The sequence below is a fragment of the Euwallacea similis genome, chromosome 16 (genome assembly GCF_039881205.1).
Source record: "Euwallacea similis isolate ESF13 chromosome 16, ESF131.1, whole genome shotgun sequence".
NCBI classification, from domain to species: Eukaryota; Metazoa; Arthropoda; class Insecta; order Coleoptera; family Curculionidae; genus Euwallacea; species Euwallacea similis.
Window position 1 is genome coordinate 1,507,783 of NC_089624.1, and position 18,581 is coordinate 1,526,363.

Sequence of the window (18,581 nt, forward strand, 5' to 3'; positions counted from 1 at the left end):
CAGAACCCTCACTAATCGATTTTCTTCTGAGTAGCATGCTTCACTCAACTTAAACCTCCCACAACAACGAACGGTGCAATCGGACCTAAACCTTTTATGTTAATACAGAAAATCTATTCAGCTGCAAGCGATTCCATGTTGTCCTAATCCTTCAAATTAAGCCTCATCATAATATCAACTATTGGTCAAGAAAGAAAGTGAAGATTGTAGATTCTTTTTTAATAGCGTTAGGTATTATTGGCCTAAAGTGAAAGAGAGCTTGTCAGATATGAACAATTCCAGGTCGGTATTCGGACGAGCATTTCTTCCATGTGAGGGCACCCCTACGTTTGTATTCTTCTGATCATCAAATCATCCCTTGCAAACCTTTTTAGACGGTACCAGGTACCCGTACAACGAAAGTTCTGTTTTATGCGTCGTTTACACAAGCGGGAGCGCAAAAATTACTTCCCCAAGATCATTCCCGGGCACCTGACGGCGCCGCCGTGTTCAGTAATTGGCGGCGCGGCGTCTTAAGCACCCTAAAGTTGTTCTGACTCCGAAAATCGGCGCAAGCGTTCGTTATAGAGTTTTAGTCCTCGGCGAGACAGTTGCTGTTCGTTTCATTGTGCTCGTGGTATCACCGCTTACGTTTGTCCCGGCGCGTGCAGTGATGGGGCACGCGGCAAAGTGAGATGCGATGCGCGCGGTCCTCGTGCCCGTCTGTCTGCTGCTCATTTCCACCTCCTGGTAAGTATTTACACCCCTTTCTACCCACATCCCTTTGGGTACCAATTTAGTACCGGCACCACCACAACCAAAAAACCGGTTGGGGATTTCAATACTGCTAAATCTCTGGGAACGTGGGTCGATTTTAATGGGGTAATGAGCGTTTGCTGACCGAGAAGGATATTTGCTGTAATTGTTGCGAAACTGTATTGACAATGTAGGTAATTTGCTAATTAATTCGCATGAAAAATATCATATATACAGTATATTCAAGATAAGGCATGCGAATCTGATAAACAGTAATTTTATACAAATTTAAATACGGGAAAAGTTGCGCATCCAATGGGGTAGTCTCACGGTGCAAATGGATCTACGAAATTATTTTTCGGTTTTCAGCTATTTATAAAAAATCCAATCTTTCGAATTCAAATTTTTTCCCTGAGTTAACGTAAAAGGCAAATGTCACTTTTTCATTGCAATTTTTTGTGAGCTTCAACAAGATAGTCCTGGTTTCATTCTATAACATTTCGTTTAACAAAAACGAGCATCGACTTTATTTTTCTAAATACGGCCCTGGACCCTTAGTAATTTACGCAATGTTTTCATTTTTAATCACTTTTTTATTATTTTCGTAAAAGAAACAGAGGAAGCTTTTGATAGATTATAATGCTCGACCAGTATGCTGTAATCCACTGAAGTTTTTTCTATAGTTGGCTGAGATGGTTGACGCATTCTGGTAGGACAAAATGATTTTCAAATTTAAAGGATGATATTTTTTTACAAGCTATATTTATATGATATAGAATGAAGTGGTGTAAAAGCGAGACAAATTTAAACACCTTGCGTTTTTTTTTTTGGAGAAAAAATTTACGGTAGACCTTTCGACTCTTTCCTATATACACTTACTGTGAATTTCAAATGCATATATGCACAGAAAAAACGAAAATATAGAACAATTTTTTTTGGAAAAAAATAGTAGTGTCCCATGTCCATCTTGCGGGAAATCTATCTGATAGATATTCCTACATAACTCTCAAATTAGGCGTGAGAGCGCCATCTTATTGAAGCCAACAGTTATGTGTTAAAGCTACCGGGAGATTATCTAAAGCTTCCTCCAAATCTCTTTCAAGTAGAATAGTTATAAAAATGGACCAATTATTGTGTGTAATATTTCAATCTACATTTTAAACTCAAAGCCTTATAGGTGATGCGCAATGCATTAGACATGGGGAATCCCCCTGAACTAGTAATACGCATCTCTTCTACAGACAATTCCCTTGTTAATCCATCGACTCATCTAACCAAATAATTTTATGAAGAACATTTTTATCATGCACCGAAGAGTGTGCACCAATAGGAAAATGTTGTTTGTATTTTGTCATCATCGGATCGGAGTGTGGCAAAATTATAAACAAAAAAACTTACTAAAGTCGCATTAAGAAAAAAAGTTGATAATTATTCTCGACAAACGAAATCTCAGAGAATGAAACCAAGACCGTCATGTTGAAGCTTATGAAAAATGGTAATAGAAAAGTGGTTTAGTTTTCATGTATCCCTTGCCACAACTCGGTATAATTTTTTTAAATAATTTCTAAATTTCTAAATATTAAAAAAAAACAATTATAATTAGATCTGTTTGCACAGTCAAACTACTTCTTTGAAAGTGCAACGTTTCCATTATTTAACCCAGCCTATATTTATTACCGTTTACGAGTTCCCCATCCTAGACATCTCTACCTTGGACACACTGTATATAGAAATAATGAGTCAGAAATTTTACAGCTCTTTAATCTAAATCTACCAGACAATTAACTTAAGCCAGATTCGCTATATTTAAGCAAACGCTAGTTTTTTGTTGCAGTGACAAATTACCGGATATTAACTAATTTTTTAATTGAAAACTGAGAAACATTCATCAGTTTACTGCTAAAGGTTTTTTTCCATAGACGTAGAACCCGTACGAACCAGTAAGGTTGTTGATGAAATTCACCAAATTTCAGTTTACCGTAAATCTCAGATCTTAAATATGTTCTTGCCTATTTTTTATCATTTTCAGACCAAATGGTTAGAATAACATAGACATTGTTGTACATAAGAAGAATTAAAAATCTATTTTTCATCTCGACAAGCAACTAAAGAGAAACTGAATCGTTTTAGAAAGGATCCCTCCTAATCTACTTTCGGCTTTAGCATGAGATCTTTTGAGAACACGATATTTGTGTTCTTTACCGTAAATCGGGCTTGGTAGAACTCATTTTTATTTGTTTTCAACGTTTGGTGACGACATTTTTGCATCAAATTATTATTACTTTTGATGGCTCTTAAATAAACATATTACGATTACGCATTTAAACAGAAAGTGTGTTGGGGATGGTATTGGTAACTGAGTTAGGTATACGTTAGTAAATCCAAGCACATTGAGACCACTTTAGATATTTTAAAAATTTCGTATGAATATTGGGCTGCCACGCTAGTATTTCTTTTTTTTTGTTATTTCGTTATTTAAAGCTAGATTCCGTTCAACTAAATTTAACTCATTTAAAGCTAAATCATTTTAAGCGCTGCAGATGAATTTTGCATTAATTGTATGGTTTCAAGGCAAAATCATCCTTTCTGGCAGGTTTTGTTCATTTAAATACAATTCTGACGTACTTATAGGAAAATTTGATCAGTTTGATTCACAAACCACCTTCGACAAATCATTTAGAATATTTTATTGTCAATTACGTATGTAAACAATAGAGAATTTCACCAGGAAAAATAGCCTATTTTTAGATTCACTATAAATTACAAGAGTATGTGCTTACTTAACACAATTGAAACATTTCAGGAATCTTAACAGCTATTACTTAACATCAAATATCTTTCAACACAGGTTTGGGAATTATTAAAAGCCTATCACTCCTAATAACACTACAAGTACTAGACGAGCGTTCCCACCTTGTTTTGTTTACAATACAACAGAAAATTCTACCAGGAATTTATGCAGAAATAAACTCCGTAATTTATTAATTAACCGTGAAATTGTTATACTCGTAATATTTAGGAGAGTACCGGGTGTTTCACAATCGATATGGCAATTTAATTGACCATTTCTAAGCAGTATTCAACTAAATATGAAAGGGCAGACAATTTTAGTTTTGTGGGGGTCAGCCAAATGGCAATTGCTGACGAACAACAATAAATAGTTGCTAAATCTAGGTGTCTGTTATATGAAGTGCGAACATAGTTGAATGTTGTTGCAATTTGGGTCTATATCCAACGCGAATTAATTGAAAAGGATATTTTTAACTCAGAACGTTATTATTAATTGGCATATTTCTATTGGTGTTTAACAGGTTATTAATAAATCGTTGTAAATGATATAAGAGATTTCAGCTGGCAAGTGGCATAAAGTTAGTTCTACAAATTGGTGTTTATTCTTATTTAACACCATGAATGGAACGAGGAAAGAACCCACGAATTTGAGGTGCCAGGCGCCTAACAATCGCTTGCCGAAATCGCCTTGTCTGTCTAGATTGTTATTTTAAGGGGATGTTGTTCCTTAGTTGATAATTAATATTAAAGCGAATTCGGTCTTTAATTAAATGTTTTTAATTAGTTATTTTTTTAATGTGACGGTAAAGTTTATATTTCGTTGTAAGTGGATTCAAATCACCGCATTCACAACATGTGTTACACATGAAGGTATTGCATTTGAGAAGCATTCGGATTGATGTTGAAAAATTGTGCTTTATGTGTATATTATTGTGCCAGCTCAAAAATACTGTAGTTATCTATTTAAAAATACGAAACATAGGAAAACATCTCCAAATATCGGTAATACAAAAAATTTTTATTGCATATACATACTGTATCCCACATTAATACGAGGCGCCGAAATCTTACTATACCATGTGAGATACGAAATCGAATTCAGAAGTCTCTGAACTTTTTTATCAAAAATCTATATCACATTTTTGAACATTGATTTGTTTTTTATTATAGTTTTCAACAAATCTCAATTTGGCGCTCATAAAACTCACTAGAAAATACTGTTTTATATGAGTCACGTGAAATTGCGGGGCCGCGCTCAGCTCGTGCCGCCAAATGTGATCATTAGCTAATAACGTGTTTGACACGCTGCCATACATGTTGAACTTAACCAAATAAAAAAAAAATTCCAGACTTATTTATAGTGGAAAAATCTTCTTTTGGGGGTATCACGGCAGAACTTTACCATTAAAAAGAAAATTACCACGACGCAGGACTTTGACAAGTTAAGGAAAATAAACGTCAGTATCATCAAAAGTCAAACTTCTCACGTGTTCAAAGCGTCATCAAAAGTCAATACTCTGACGTGTTCGTCGGTTTGACAAGAACGAATTATTTAAGAAAATATGCAGATTTGTCTTCCATCGCTTTTAGTGAAGAAATATGTTTCCTCTAATTTTTTACGACCACCAAGGTCCGAGATGCGACCCACGCTCTTCCGTATTTGTCTACTTGTTAGTGAAATAATAAATTGAAGTCTCAAGATGTTTGTCTTGATATTCAAGGAGCTTTTAGGTAATTATCTTGTCCACCAATGATTTGTTCATATTCGCATTATGTGCCAGTCAAGTTAGGTTGTGTTAGTTTTCCGTCCAGTCGTTTATTTAGCCATACTCAAGGTAAATATTATGAATAAAGTACTTGTATACAGCACCACCCCGACATTCATCTGAAGCATCCTTGGGAATCTCAAAATTCCATCCTACTAAGCTAAATTCATTGTTTCGTGTAACGGTAAACTCGGTAGGTAATGTGAGCATGTTTATTAGCTTAATAAACAAAAAGGCACACAACTGTCTAAACACCTTTTCGGTTGTAGATATTAATTAAAATGTCGAGCAGCTTTAACACAATGAGGTGTGAGGCAGGTGAAAAATGCTCTTGATAACTGATAACATGGTATTTGAGAACTGGGGTGCTACACGAAGTACTACACGTACAGCAACTATTCAGAATTGGTTTACGATAAATGCATTCCCAGAACAAACACCACTAATAGCAATCAATAAAATTAATTATTCTCTCCTGACCCCAGTTTCCAAGAGACCATAGCAAGAACACCAACGTACAAACCTCCCATGTTCCACATTAAAAACGTTAAAGGCTGATTTATTTGGAACGGTAACCGATGTTCATTTATTAGCTTTACGATCATGCAAAACTAATTAGTCGGTCCTTTTGTTTAATTAATCGAATTCAGTGCCACTCATCTAAGGACTCGCACCAAGAGGATGTAAACCGACTATGAATTATAGCATCGACTGAAGTTATGTGTTGGGTATTTTCAGATAACTGACCTACATAATTAAACTTCTTTGATCGAGCCTGCTCCTTTAAATATATTTTAGTGAACGCATTATTAAGCGAGTAATTGAATATTGGTAAAATAATGAGGCATTATACAGAGGTGGTGAAAAGTTTTCAAAAATTAAGTTCATGAGCTTTGTTAAACGTGAACATTTATAATTTTCTATGCAAACGAGACATATTTTGTTGCTAAATTTTGACGATGGTTGTACCAATTCATATGAAGAGTCATTTTTAAGCCACTGCTTAAAACTTTTTAAAAAAATGCAAGAAAGAGTAACTTTTTGCGAGACACATTGCGCAATCAGAATTCTTTGCGTTTACGCAGAAGAAGAATGATAAAGATGAAGTAAGTAAAAATTATAGAGTAAAGTTTCCAAGCAAATTTCACTTTGCGCTTCTCCAGAAAGTTTTTTAAGAATGGTAGTAGACTCTAGCAACCATCTCATTTTCTGAAATACGGTCCTAATTTTGTCACTATGAATTTTTGAAAAAGATAAAGACTCGTCCGCGTTCAAATTTCACTGTTCTACCATCCTACATGTTCATAATTGCGCACTCAATTACAATATATCGTCTTTGTAAATGGGAATACTACGCGGTACTACTCGTGGGTTGCCCTATTCTCTGGATCCAACCATTATTGCGTCTCTTCTTTATTCAAGTCTGCAGGTATTTTCTCTCTGGAAACTCGTCAGTTTTGATGTATAAGTGGAAATCGTTCAAAAGTACTAGGTACAGGACGTCTATAGGTTGTAAAACCAAACGCCATGGTATATCTAAGTACCTTTCTATATTTTTCTTCTACAATTAAATGTATACTGTGGAAAATCATTTTAAGTTCAAATTTAAACGGACAATTTAAAAAATTTCGTTGTTTTTCCAAAATTTTGTAGATTTTTGAAAGTTTTGTCAATTTAAAAATTTTGGTAATTTTTGAGAATTCTAGCCGCATTCAAGTTATTTTCTTTTAAGTAACTCGTAGCTGTGACTTTTAGCTTTATCTTGTGTAAATTCATAAAGTTACTGCAGAAAGTAACTATCCACAAAAGCTACTTTTACAGCAAGTTAACTAACTGTTCACTCCCAATTCAGTTGGAGTAGGTAGTTTGGGGTGAAAATAATATAATAACTATTTCTTATGTAAAGTTACATGCAATTATTTTATAGTGGCTAGCCAGGTTTACTAGCTAAGAAGTGGTTCTTCGATGTCCAGGTAAAAAGCAACAGCTATCAGTTACTAACTGATAAATGAAACGTTTTTCAAACTGAAGTTAAAGCTAAACAGTCAAGGCAAGAAAAATTATTTGAAATACCTCCACAATGAAGAGAGACACTTTGTCTGATGGTCACCCTTGACTGTAAATTACTCCACATGCAATTCAGCAGGGCATTGAAGAATTAGTCCTAAAGGTTCAATTATTAATGTAATGTTAATTTTAACTGCAAATTAGTTTCCATAGAAACGTTGAAATAGAGCCTTAGTATTGCTCAGATTCTTTATTTTTATGAAAACGAGCTGGGTGTTAGATTTCACAACATATTGATAATTTGGCTCTTAAAGCTAGTTTTCACAAAAACTAAACATCTGATCAATACTTCAACGAAATACAATCTTAGCTACCGAGATCGGGAGTGTTTCCATGGTAGATGCAGAAAGCATTTTCTAGGTGCAGTATTTAATTTTTGCGTGCTTTAGAAAAGAGCCTTGCCGGTATAAGATGGATTATTTTATTTTAATGGGGTGAGTGGGGTTTGTTTTGAAAACAATATTGAGCCCCACTCTCTTTAATGAGCAATTTAGTGCGCTTTTGGGCACGATTCCACAAAACAAGTGTTTTACGTCAGCCACACGTACACCATATAAATATTGTGTATACCTACCAAACGTTTACGGTCCCCGTAAGAACAAAAACAAATACATCTTAAGTGCGATAGTTTACATTATCAAAACATCGTAAATTTGAAGAAGACCCAAATGGCTCGTACTTGTGATGAAAATTTATACCACTGGTTTCGTCAAGATCGGATATTTTGACAGGTTTTGTATACGATATGGAGTAATTTTTATATATTTCTTAACTGTATGTTTGGCATTAAGATGTGGGTTGTGGCGCAGTGAGTTCACTGCTTGTTTGCCTATTTGCTTAAACATCGAATATGATGGGTATTAAAAATGGAAAAGCGCTGCTGTTGAACGAGTGCAGGATGGAAGGACGATAATGCTTAATTACCGTCACTTAAGAGCAAAATTGGAATTAATTAGCCTAAGCGGGAGCCTTGCTAAACCCGGTTTACTTAGAGAAAATGCATCAGCACCTGTATCAGAGCAATGCAACAAGAAAAAAGTAAATAAAAACAAGTAAGTATTCTCTTATGAATAAACATGAATCGAGCCTCGGCCAGATGTGAGCAAGAAACTACAATAAATTATTAGATAATGCTTCTCGGGAACTGTGTACAAATTAATTAACATAAACAATCGTTTAATTAAATGGTAATTAAATGTCGTTTTAATAATCCCGGTAATCGACTGTCAATCAGTTAAGTGGCATAAATTACATAAATTATATTTCAGCACAGTGGGTTGTGGAACGTGTTGTTGAGTAACGCAATTTATGTTTGGTATTTCTCTTCGGGTAACGAAAGTACGTCTTTAGTGTTTCTAGTTAATTTTATAGCTTTATTATTCTATACTGTGCAATAGTATTTATTGTTTTTGCGGTTTCACATTAAGCCAAATTTAGCGTTTAAAGCTTGTCCAACAGTGTCAAAACACAGGTCAAAGATTTCTGCTGGCTAGTGCCAGCAGCAGGAGAGAGGGGAAGGATTACAGTGGCCTCTGTAGATTTCCGAGGTAATTGTGTCCTCTGGGATTCGTTGCGATTAAATGATATTTGCCACTTGTGTCACGGAATGAATTTTACATGAAAAGTGTCTCGTGTGTTCAAACCTCTTAGCAGAAAGTACTGAATTTCCATTTATAATCCAAGATCGGCCTCGTTCGGCAGACGAGTAACAGTTTTGCAACAGTTCGGAGCAAAAGTGACATTGGCTTTCATGTAATTCTATTTGGAAGGTAACGTGTCAATCAGCGGAAATTCCAACAGTTGCACAACTGTTGGCTCTGCTGAACTCGGCCGTCGAAGCAGGGAAGGTCTACGTTAGAAATTTTTAGATGAAACGCTGGCTCAGGAACGAAGTGGTTGCTGACTTAATTATAATCGGAAAACTTTTGCGTAGATGAAGATAAATGTGGGAAAAATTAGTTTGCAAAAAGAATCAAGCGTTCCGTAGCTGGAGAGGTCTTTTATCTACTCTCAGAAATCTATTTGGTTACACATCATTTTAGAAATGTCTGTTGAAATATTAACATTTCAAAAGTATTTTCGTTGTTAAATATAGTTCGAGCTGTTGCAAGCTGATTAAAAATGGGCCAAATTCATTCAGTTTTACGTACATTTACCTTAGAGCTTCATGTTTCATTCATATTTACACCTATCTATTACACCGACGTGACAGAATTGAAATACTTAACCACTAATGAGCAAGCATGTTTATTTGCTTTGTATAAACGCGATTATCGTCATGTGATAGAATTACTCTTAATATTACTCTCTGAAAACGTCTACTTACTTAGCTAATATTAGTATAATCATAAGTCGAATGTATGTTTTTAAATAAGCGGAACCGTAAGAACACTAATCGCTCATGGTTTCGTTTAATCAAAAATTTAATAGACGAAACTTATTATTAAGTACAATAATTACAAGAATTATAATAATTGGTTATTCCTGGAACTTCCAATTTTCAGTGGTATCCATCTGAAGCGGAATTTCTCACGACCGGTCCTTATTGTATAAACGCGGCCTAAAAACAAACACACTTCTTCCACATAGATTGTGCATACAGTTCGAGTGTTTGCCGAAGATATTTTACACGAAAAACAACTTTAACTTCTTTTTATGGGGGCTTTAACGCCTTTGACAGGTGGCCGGCTGTCTGACTGGTCGCAAATGAATGAAGATGTTTCTTCATCATGCCGGTGCACCAATAGATTCCCGAAGAAGACAAAAGTGTAACTAAGCCAGCGATATAAAAATTCTACAGGAATGTGACTTATTATTGATTATAAAAGTGCCTGTAAAGGCAAATTGACTGTGAATCGATTTAACGACAGAAAATATTTACTCTTTATGGCCATTTCGAATGATTTAAGCAAATTGGTGGCAATATTTTGCGCTAATTAGCTTTGGATTACCTGTATAAATATTTTATAGACAGTTTTTTTGTTGTTATTTATTGCAGCAATTTTACAGAGCAGCTCTTAAAGAGCTTAAGTATGTTAAATGGCTTAAGCAGTCTATAATCTCGTATAATAAGAGTCCCAGCACAGGTGTTTACATTGCTCGGGTGATACTTTATTAATGTTTGGTTTTGTGTTCTTCGGCCAATGCGATTCTCGTGCATTTTTGTTGCTTCAAGCAGCATTCTCTGTAAAAACTGAAAGTGCGCAATGTCTCATTAGACCGTTCTTACGTGCATTCTGCTTAGTTTCCCACCTACCTGATTTACTCGAGACATGGATAACTTCATTTTTTTTGTTTGTGCAATTCATTTCAGTTGATCCACCCATAAGCTCACCATCAAAATTGTTCGAAGAGCGAGGCCCAGTCCAGGGAAATGTAGGTTCCTTTGGACTGGATCTAACGAACGTTTGGTCACCATATGGTCCTTGGACGCAGAACCTTTTGTAGCGCTTTTTTTTATCGTTTTACACAATTAGAACAATTTCTTCGAGTGTTTCTTGAATCAGCGATCTAGAGAAAGCTAGAAAACTGAGTTGTGCTCAATCAGCAATCAGCAAATGAGCATTGGCGCGTGTCATATGTTTTTGAAATTCTTTATATTATACACTTTTAATAATGATATTTATCATCGTTACAAGTAGACAATCACTTAAATCGCTAGACTGAAATGGCAGTCATTAATGTTATTGAATCGTGTCATCAGCATTAATGATAGCTACTACATAATGATATATCTACAACACACCTCGCTATTTTACCGTAAAATAAAGGTCATCAAATGCTCATGTAATCCATTGTTTTGGAGATTGGCATCAGAATATGTGGTGTGCTACAGGTGACTGATTAATGATTGTCTTATTAAAATTTATATCCGCTTCGAGAATCCGATGATTTTACCTTGAAATAACGATGGTGTAACATTCGTTATCGTAAATTTTCTTTTGTGAAAATAATTGTAGGTAGTTATTAGTCTCGTCATACTTAAGCCCATTTTAGGCTCCACTACCTCTAGAAAATTTATTAAAGACATAAATAAGTGAATATACGGCTTTTACCGTGTCAGCGAAAGCCTACTTCTTGTGAAATAGTTTTCCAAACTTGCCACAATATTTATTGGCGAAATTCTTGGATTAGCTAGGCAGGTATGCACATGTAATAACTTTACAAGGATAACGTTTACGAGTTCTGAAAATGGGCAGATATACGGGGCGATCCAGGTACGGTGATACAAATGAATAATGGGCGTTAAAGGGTCTAAAAAATAGAGTGAATCAGCCAAACTTGCCTTACATACAAAATTGTCGTTTTCCTTCTACTGTGGCCACCTTTGCGCCACGACTTAAGTCCATTAGATTTCTTTTTTTGGAGTTTTTTGTTTTGTTAATTAATTTTATTAATGAATACATTTTAGCCGCATTAAAAACTCAGGGTTTAATTCCACGCCTTGACACCCTGTAGAACGAAAACAAGCTTGTTTCATGAAAGGCAAGTTCAGCTGAATGGCTCTATTTCTTTATCCGCTGGGACGCTATACTCATTTGTACCCGTAATATTTCTGGGACACCCTATATAACTCTCGTTTACAAGATTAACCCCATAGCAATTTCGAACATCTAATGATGATATGCAATATATAAACGATTAAGTTGATGAAGTGAATTATTGGATCCAATTGATTTGTTAATATACTATACGATGTCCAAAAATTGATTTAACACATTAAACAATTCAAAAATAGGCTTAAAAGCCATATGCAAAGCTCTAAAATTGCTTATTTATGACGGTTGTTCGTTGAAAGTGTCGTGTCGGAGTGAAGGATATTGCCGTTTTATAATGCTTATGTATGGTCTGTGTTGTGTTAATCATTTTGCAGACAAGTTCAGTCCACACTAAAATATCGTAAAGTAATTTATGGATGTGCTATTAAGGACAGCTTGGTTGAAATTCGATATAAATTTTGAGAATTCGTTGACAGAATCTCACATTTTAGACCGGAAAATTCTGTAAATGTATTTAGGTACACATGTTTTCTCGAAGTGTGTTTCGAAAAAACAGTAAGATGGTGTTACAAGCGATTCAATGGCACTCCACGAAAGTAGGAGGTATTTTTACGACTAGCTATTCATACACGTCATAACATTATCAAGACTCTAATTTTTCAGCTATAAAAAATATTTCTTTTCTGTTGTCTACTGCCAAGAAGGCACTTGTCCAACACTGTTTTCACAGCTTCGCCGTCGAACCGACATGTTTGACACAAAATGTCAACTAGTGCTTAATTTACGTTGAGCAGAACCCTGATTTATCCGAGAAAATGGCCCGTTGAGTGACTGAATGTAAGGAAGTGCATGTGATTAAGGTTAGAATGAAGTTCTTACTTGGATGCCATACAAAATTTTACATTGCTTTTATCACAGGACCTTCGCCACGTAATATTTCGTAAACGAATTAAATGCGTTTGTCACCGATGTTTTATCGAGTCTGTGGATTTTGTCATATTTTCGCAATTTCGTGCGAATAGGTAAAAATAAAGGGTGACACAAAAAGCGTGCCCTCTTTTTATCCAACTACAAGGATGCGTAGCAAGACATTTACTACATTTTTCTTGTAGATGGAGACGCATCCAAGTTTGTTATGCTCTATGTTCAACTTAAATATTCCAACAAATGTATATCACGAAGCGTAAATGACGTACGTTCCAAGCCTGATAATCGTCGCGAAATAGCGTCTTCATAACGCGTTCGCCCATTTTGGCATTATTTCTTGTTGCGACAATCTATCCTAATCAGTGTCAATCACGGAGACGAAAAACGCCACTTTACGCCTACATTTACGGGCGTTGTTACCCCCTGGGGCATGAAAAGCGAGAGCAATGCCAAACAAACGCTCTCAGAAGGTGGCAATATCAACCTGAAGAATGTTAGGTCCGCAGGAAAATATCGTATCAGCGCCATCTGCCGTGTCGCTTTTGCCGCATCTCCGTCAAATCTTTGAGTGTAAGTAGCAGGACTTAGTGTACAGTGCCGACCTATAGCTAAGACTAATTGACTGTTTAATTGACTCGAGATGAACCGGACTGACGAGATCTAATAGGATCGAAACCGGTCTTTGGGGTGCTCGAATTAATTAAACGCAGAGCTGGAATGAGGCGTAAAGGCGTAATGTGCCTTAATCTTCTCATATTTTTCCTACGACTATTTGCATTCATCTTCGTTACCCTTGGCTATAGGTCAGCTCTCTGCACGAAGATCTGCTGCGTTCGAAGGTTTGCTCGAGATGCAAGGAAAAGAATACGAGAGATGGCGCTGGTAAAATATATTGTTGCAGGCCCAACACACTTGCCCTTGATGTTGCCAATTTCTGGCTGCGTTTAACTGACTCGAAATGAATCAAACTGACATCATCTAATAGATCCAGAAACCATCCTTAGTTCTATTGAACGCACCTTTTATCACTGATTCACCATTCTGGAATCGTTATGTCCTTATTTCCATGGCGCATCATAATTACAAGATTTTTCTTCCACAACGTGACAGTATCATATTCGAAATTTCACGTTTTGATTTTCGACGACCATCATCAACTTCAAAGGTCGGCTGAGAAAGGAAATGGTCCACAGCCACAGCGTGCTTTCTTTACTTGATAATATTGCTTGATTATGTATAGATAATTTCTGAAGGTAAGAAATAAAAATGTATCTTAAAAATAGTTTACGACGCAGCCTGTCGTAAAACGAAACAGCAGACTGGATCACGTTTTGATGGCGCGAGTGAATCTAAGCCAGAATTTACTGAGCCGAATGTTTATAAACAAAAAGCACTTAAGTATCCGTTAAGTAGGATTAGTTAATGATCTTGTTAGGATCGACATAGACTCATTACGACTTTTGTAGAAATTGGGCAAAACCCTGGCAATAAATTATAATTCCATAGCGTCAAGTACGATCCCAGAATTGCGTAATTATTTTCTTGTGCCATAAAGTCAAAAATTTATACGATTATTTTATCTATCATAGAATAATACTGGAGTTTTCAGAACACACGTTTAATAGAAACAAACAAAGTAAATGTGCATGGGAAGTGCTTCGGAAAGACGTATTCTTTTAACACCCTCCTGGAAGCGGGTGCAATTGACGTGTTTGTTGAAAGAAAAGAAATTCGAGGAAAATATACAAATAGTGTTTCCTTGTTGAAAATCCAGCAGCCTGAAGCTAAATTTTACCAACGACGTAGATGTACTTCATCATGTGAAATCCACTAGGTGGAACCTAAACGGCAAATTCACTTTCACCATTCAAATTCAACGGTACCGTATCAGGTTCCGTCCGACAAAGTCGCCAATAGCTCGCCTCTTTCGTTCTTATTGGAGGCAAATTCGAAATCAATACTTCACACCTCCCGAAGGCCTTTGATAAGGAAAAGCCGCCGAACCATGTGTCCCGCCCTGCTCCCCTCATCGAACTGATGGTCATTGACCAAGAACCCGAAACTGGTATCTATTCGGTTTGAGAGAAGATGTATGGGAAACGTTTTTTTTAGTATAGGATTCTGGTTCACATTAAGAGATTGTTAAAGGAGAAGTTTAAAAATGCTTTAATAGTGAATTTTATAGGCCTTCCTCACGCTCTGGTAGTATGTTTTCTAGCTAAGATCACAGAATTACGAACTTTATTTAATTAAAAAGTAAAGATTCAGTTGTGTTTAAGCTACAATGGTTATTCTTGGTAAACTTACCGTCGCGGCGTCAATAATTAGAGTTTGAAGGTAAACTCTTGTCAAGCTCATTGGTGCAAGTGCCTATAAACCAACCTAACACATTAAATTTAAATCGAACCGAGCGACACCTGTGGAATGTTATCCTAAGTAGTAGTTTTCACTAGAGAAAATTGTAACCAGAAGATGTCTCCTTATCCAGAGGGCTTCAATTGTGCCAATCTAGTGACGAATTTATAACATTTTTCTCAAGAACTTTTGAAGAAAATGTTCCTTTTGGTTTCAGGGCCTCCGGCAGTGACCTGATCTTCAATCCATCCCAAATGTGTAATAAAAAACATGAAAAACAGCGACTCAAATTGGTAGAACTTTGCAAAAAAAAGCATGATCTCTTTGACTTTGTCACCGATGGAGTGCGACTGGCTCAGTCAGAATGCCAGCACCAGTTCAGGCACAGGCGCTGGAACTGCACCAGTGCGAAAAAAAGCATTAAGAAAGTTATGTTAAGAGGTAAGTACTCATATATGTATATTTTTTTACGAGCGTGCGTAAATAATAATCTTGGAATATTCATCTCTATATGGGAAATTCAACTGCTGTCATCTTGCGAACAGAATCAACTTTGCGCTCTCAATACGAAATAAATTATTAAATGATGGAAAAGTCAGGTCCGTACCACAAATATTTTTCAAATTATTGTGTATTCGAGGAAAAACAAAGTTAGCAAATTACGCATAAAATTATGAGTGCATAAACTTATGAGGTGTTTGTTGACGGTTAGATATGTTTTTTATTCAAGTTCTGACGACTACAACACGGATTTGTTGTATCTCAACTATCATAATTAACTTATACCTCTGAAAGATAGTATCTAGAAAAAACAATTTTCAACTGTAATAATTGCCCATTCAAAATTCAAGTGGCACTTGAATGGCTTTATCTAGAGCTCAGGCATTTTTTGAGGGGTCTCTTAATAACTGCTCAGACTGAAGATATCTGTTAAAGGCTGTTGACAAGTGAACATTATCTTGAATCTCTTACCTGCCAAGTTATATCTGCATGTTAATCTCTATTCGGGGTTCGGAAGTCACTTATGGCAGTTTACACCTTGTAAAGCTAATTTATTGGTGACTTTTTCATGACAGGGATGAGTTTCATTCGTGTTTTTGTTTTGTGTAGCGTTTCAAAGCTTTAGAACGACATACAATTAATTCAATTTTAAATCAACGAAAAATTTTAAATTTACTGCCAATAATGCAATCCAGACATTAATCAAGACGAATAATATTTAAGGGGAATAATTTAGAAAGAGTTTTACATATTGTCTAATTCAAATTAGCCCTCAATTTTCTGTCTAAACCTCAGTCATTACTTAATAAATAATGTCGCATATAGTCGTGTCAATGAATCTTTGGATGAGATTTGAAAATGCATAAACCTAGTGAGCAGCTCTTTTTAATACATTATTTCCGTTGACTGAATTCAGTGTTTTTTTGTTTAAAAGTGAAATTCCTGCAAACATAGGTAGGAAATAGTTTACCTCTGAAATACAGGGTGTTAAAAGGTGAAAGTGGTTTTTAGGTCAGGCCTCCATTTATTTTTTCACAGAAATTGTACCTCGAAGCAACTATTAATCTGTATATATGTATATAATATATTGTGCATTTATTCGCAGATACTCGTGAGACTGGATTTGTGAATGCCATATTAGCAGCTGGTATTACCTTCCAAGTAACTAGGGCCTGTACAAGAGGAGAACACATTGGCTGTTCATGTGATAAAGTTAGAAATAAGAAGTAAGTAATTTGATTTTGTATAGAATATATAGACAATAGAATAATCACATTACACAAGGTAATCAAAATTTATCATCAAACATAGCACCTTGAATCTAATATAACCGAGTTTGTAATTTAAAAATTTCAAAGTCGGTAATATTTAATTTTTTTCTTTTCATTTTTGATAAAAGTTCTTTATGTAAAAAGTTTAGAGAATATACAGGATCCGAAAAAGAGTGGCAGACCAAACTTTTCTAAGTGAGACACCTTGTATATTGTTATGTAGGCTGATGGAGCTTTTGTTCCTGAAAGCACAAGAAATTGACGTAAATCAAGTCAGCGTCCAGCAAGAAATGGCGAGTCAGCGCCCAGTATCTTTAGACCGTTGATATTGCTGGTACCATTTAATAATTCCAAAATACAAGTACTAGGCAGTTTGGGCAGCCCTGTATGCACAATATGTGCAGTTATAAATTAACGAATTTTATTTTTTTTAACTTCTCGCGCTTAAACTTATTATCTTCTTGCAGAAAAAGTAAGAAGAAGAAAATGTCGAACGTGCCAGAAAATGAATGGGCATGGGCTGGCTGTGGAGAAAACATAGAATATGGAATCAAGAGGTCTAAAGACTTTCTCGATACCCGGTACAAGAAGAAGAGTGACATGAAAACATTAGTTAAATTACACAACTATGTTGCTGGTCGATTAGTAAGTATACCTTAATTTTAGCATGTTAGTAGGTATCTGTATCTTACCGAAGAATTAAATGGTAGCCTTGCTGTGGTAACATTCACTTAATGTCCGCTCGCTAATTATTGACCTAATTCTTTGTTAATCTTATTGACTACACTAATTCGATTAAATCTTTTTCAGGCAATCAAAAACAACATGCACAAAGAATGCAAATGTCACGGCTTGTCTGGTTCATGCGCCCTCAAAACTTGCATAAGGAAAATGCCCACTTTTCGGGAGGTGGGCAATAGACTGAAAGAACGTTTCGATGGAGCAGCCAAAGTCATTCCCGGCAATGACGGGAAGAGCTTCATCCCAGAGGGTGCCACCATCAAGACTCCGAGCCGGACAGATTTGGTGTACTCAGAGGAATCTCCAAACTTCTGCTCTGCGAACGCCACCTTGGGGAGTTTCGGAACTACAGGCAGGGAGTGCAACGAAACTTCTCCGGGTGAAGACGGTTGTGGAATTCTATGCTGTAATAGGGGACATCGTTCTTATAGTCAGATAGAGCAGAAGAGCTGCCATTGCGAATTTCATTTCTGTTGTGACGTCAAATGTAAAACTTGTAATGAAACTGTCAGGTATAGCATTTGTCACTGAATTTGTGATCTGTGAGAATTATTTGGACTTTTTGTATATATTTGTAATTATTTATCGTGTTGTCTCTACTTGTGATTTTTCGGTTACTAATAAAAGCTTGTATATACTATTAGATTGGTTTTATTTTTCTCTATTTATCAGTTATTTAGCGCAGCAAATCAAATCAAGTCCGAAAATACAGAGATTACCAAAATCTATCGACATTATCAAATCGAGGAAAGCTTGACACGAGCGTTAATCTCATACGTGTTTAGGCTTCTTTCGGAATCTTAATAGCGTTAAATAGATTATCAGGTATTGTAACTGCAGTTTGAAAAGGATCATATGAATACTGAAACCCTTCTATTAAGCACTTCATGAGTTCGCAATTCTTTAAGAAAAAATTCGCTAATAAACAT

At 35.8% G+C, this 18,581-nt stretch overlaps 1 protein-coding gene across 1 annotated transcript; it reads left to right on the top strand.

Moving 5' to 3' along the window:
* Positions 1-525: 525 nt before the first annotated feature.
* Positions 526-18,292, top strand: Wnt6 (Wnt oncogene analog 6). Its single transcript, XM_066397860.1, has 5 exons — positions 526-729; positions 15,357-15,580; positions 16,746-16,866; positions 17,379-17,556; positions 17,722-18,292. Exons 1-5 carry the CDS (start codon positions 680-682, stop codon positions 18,181-18,183), a joined length of 1,035 nt encoding a protein of 344 aa, XP_066253957.1. The 5' UTR covers positions 526-679; the 3' UTR covers positions 18,184-18,292.
* The last annotated feature ends 289 nt before the right edge of the window (positions 18,293-18,581 follow it).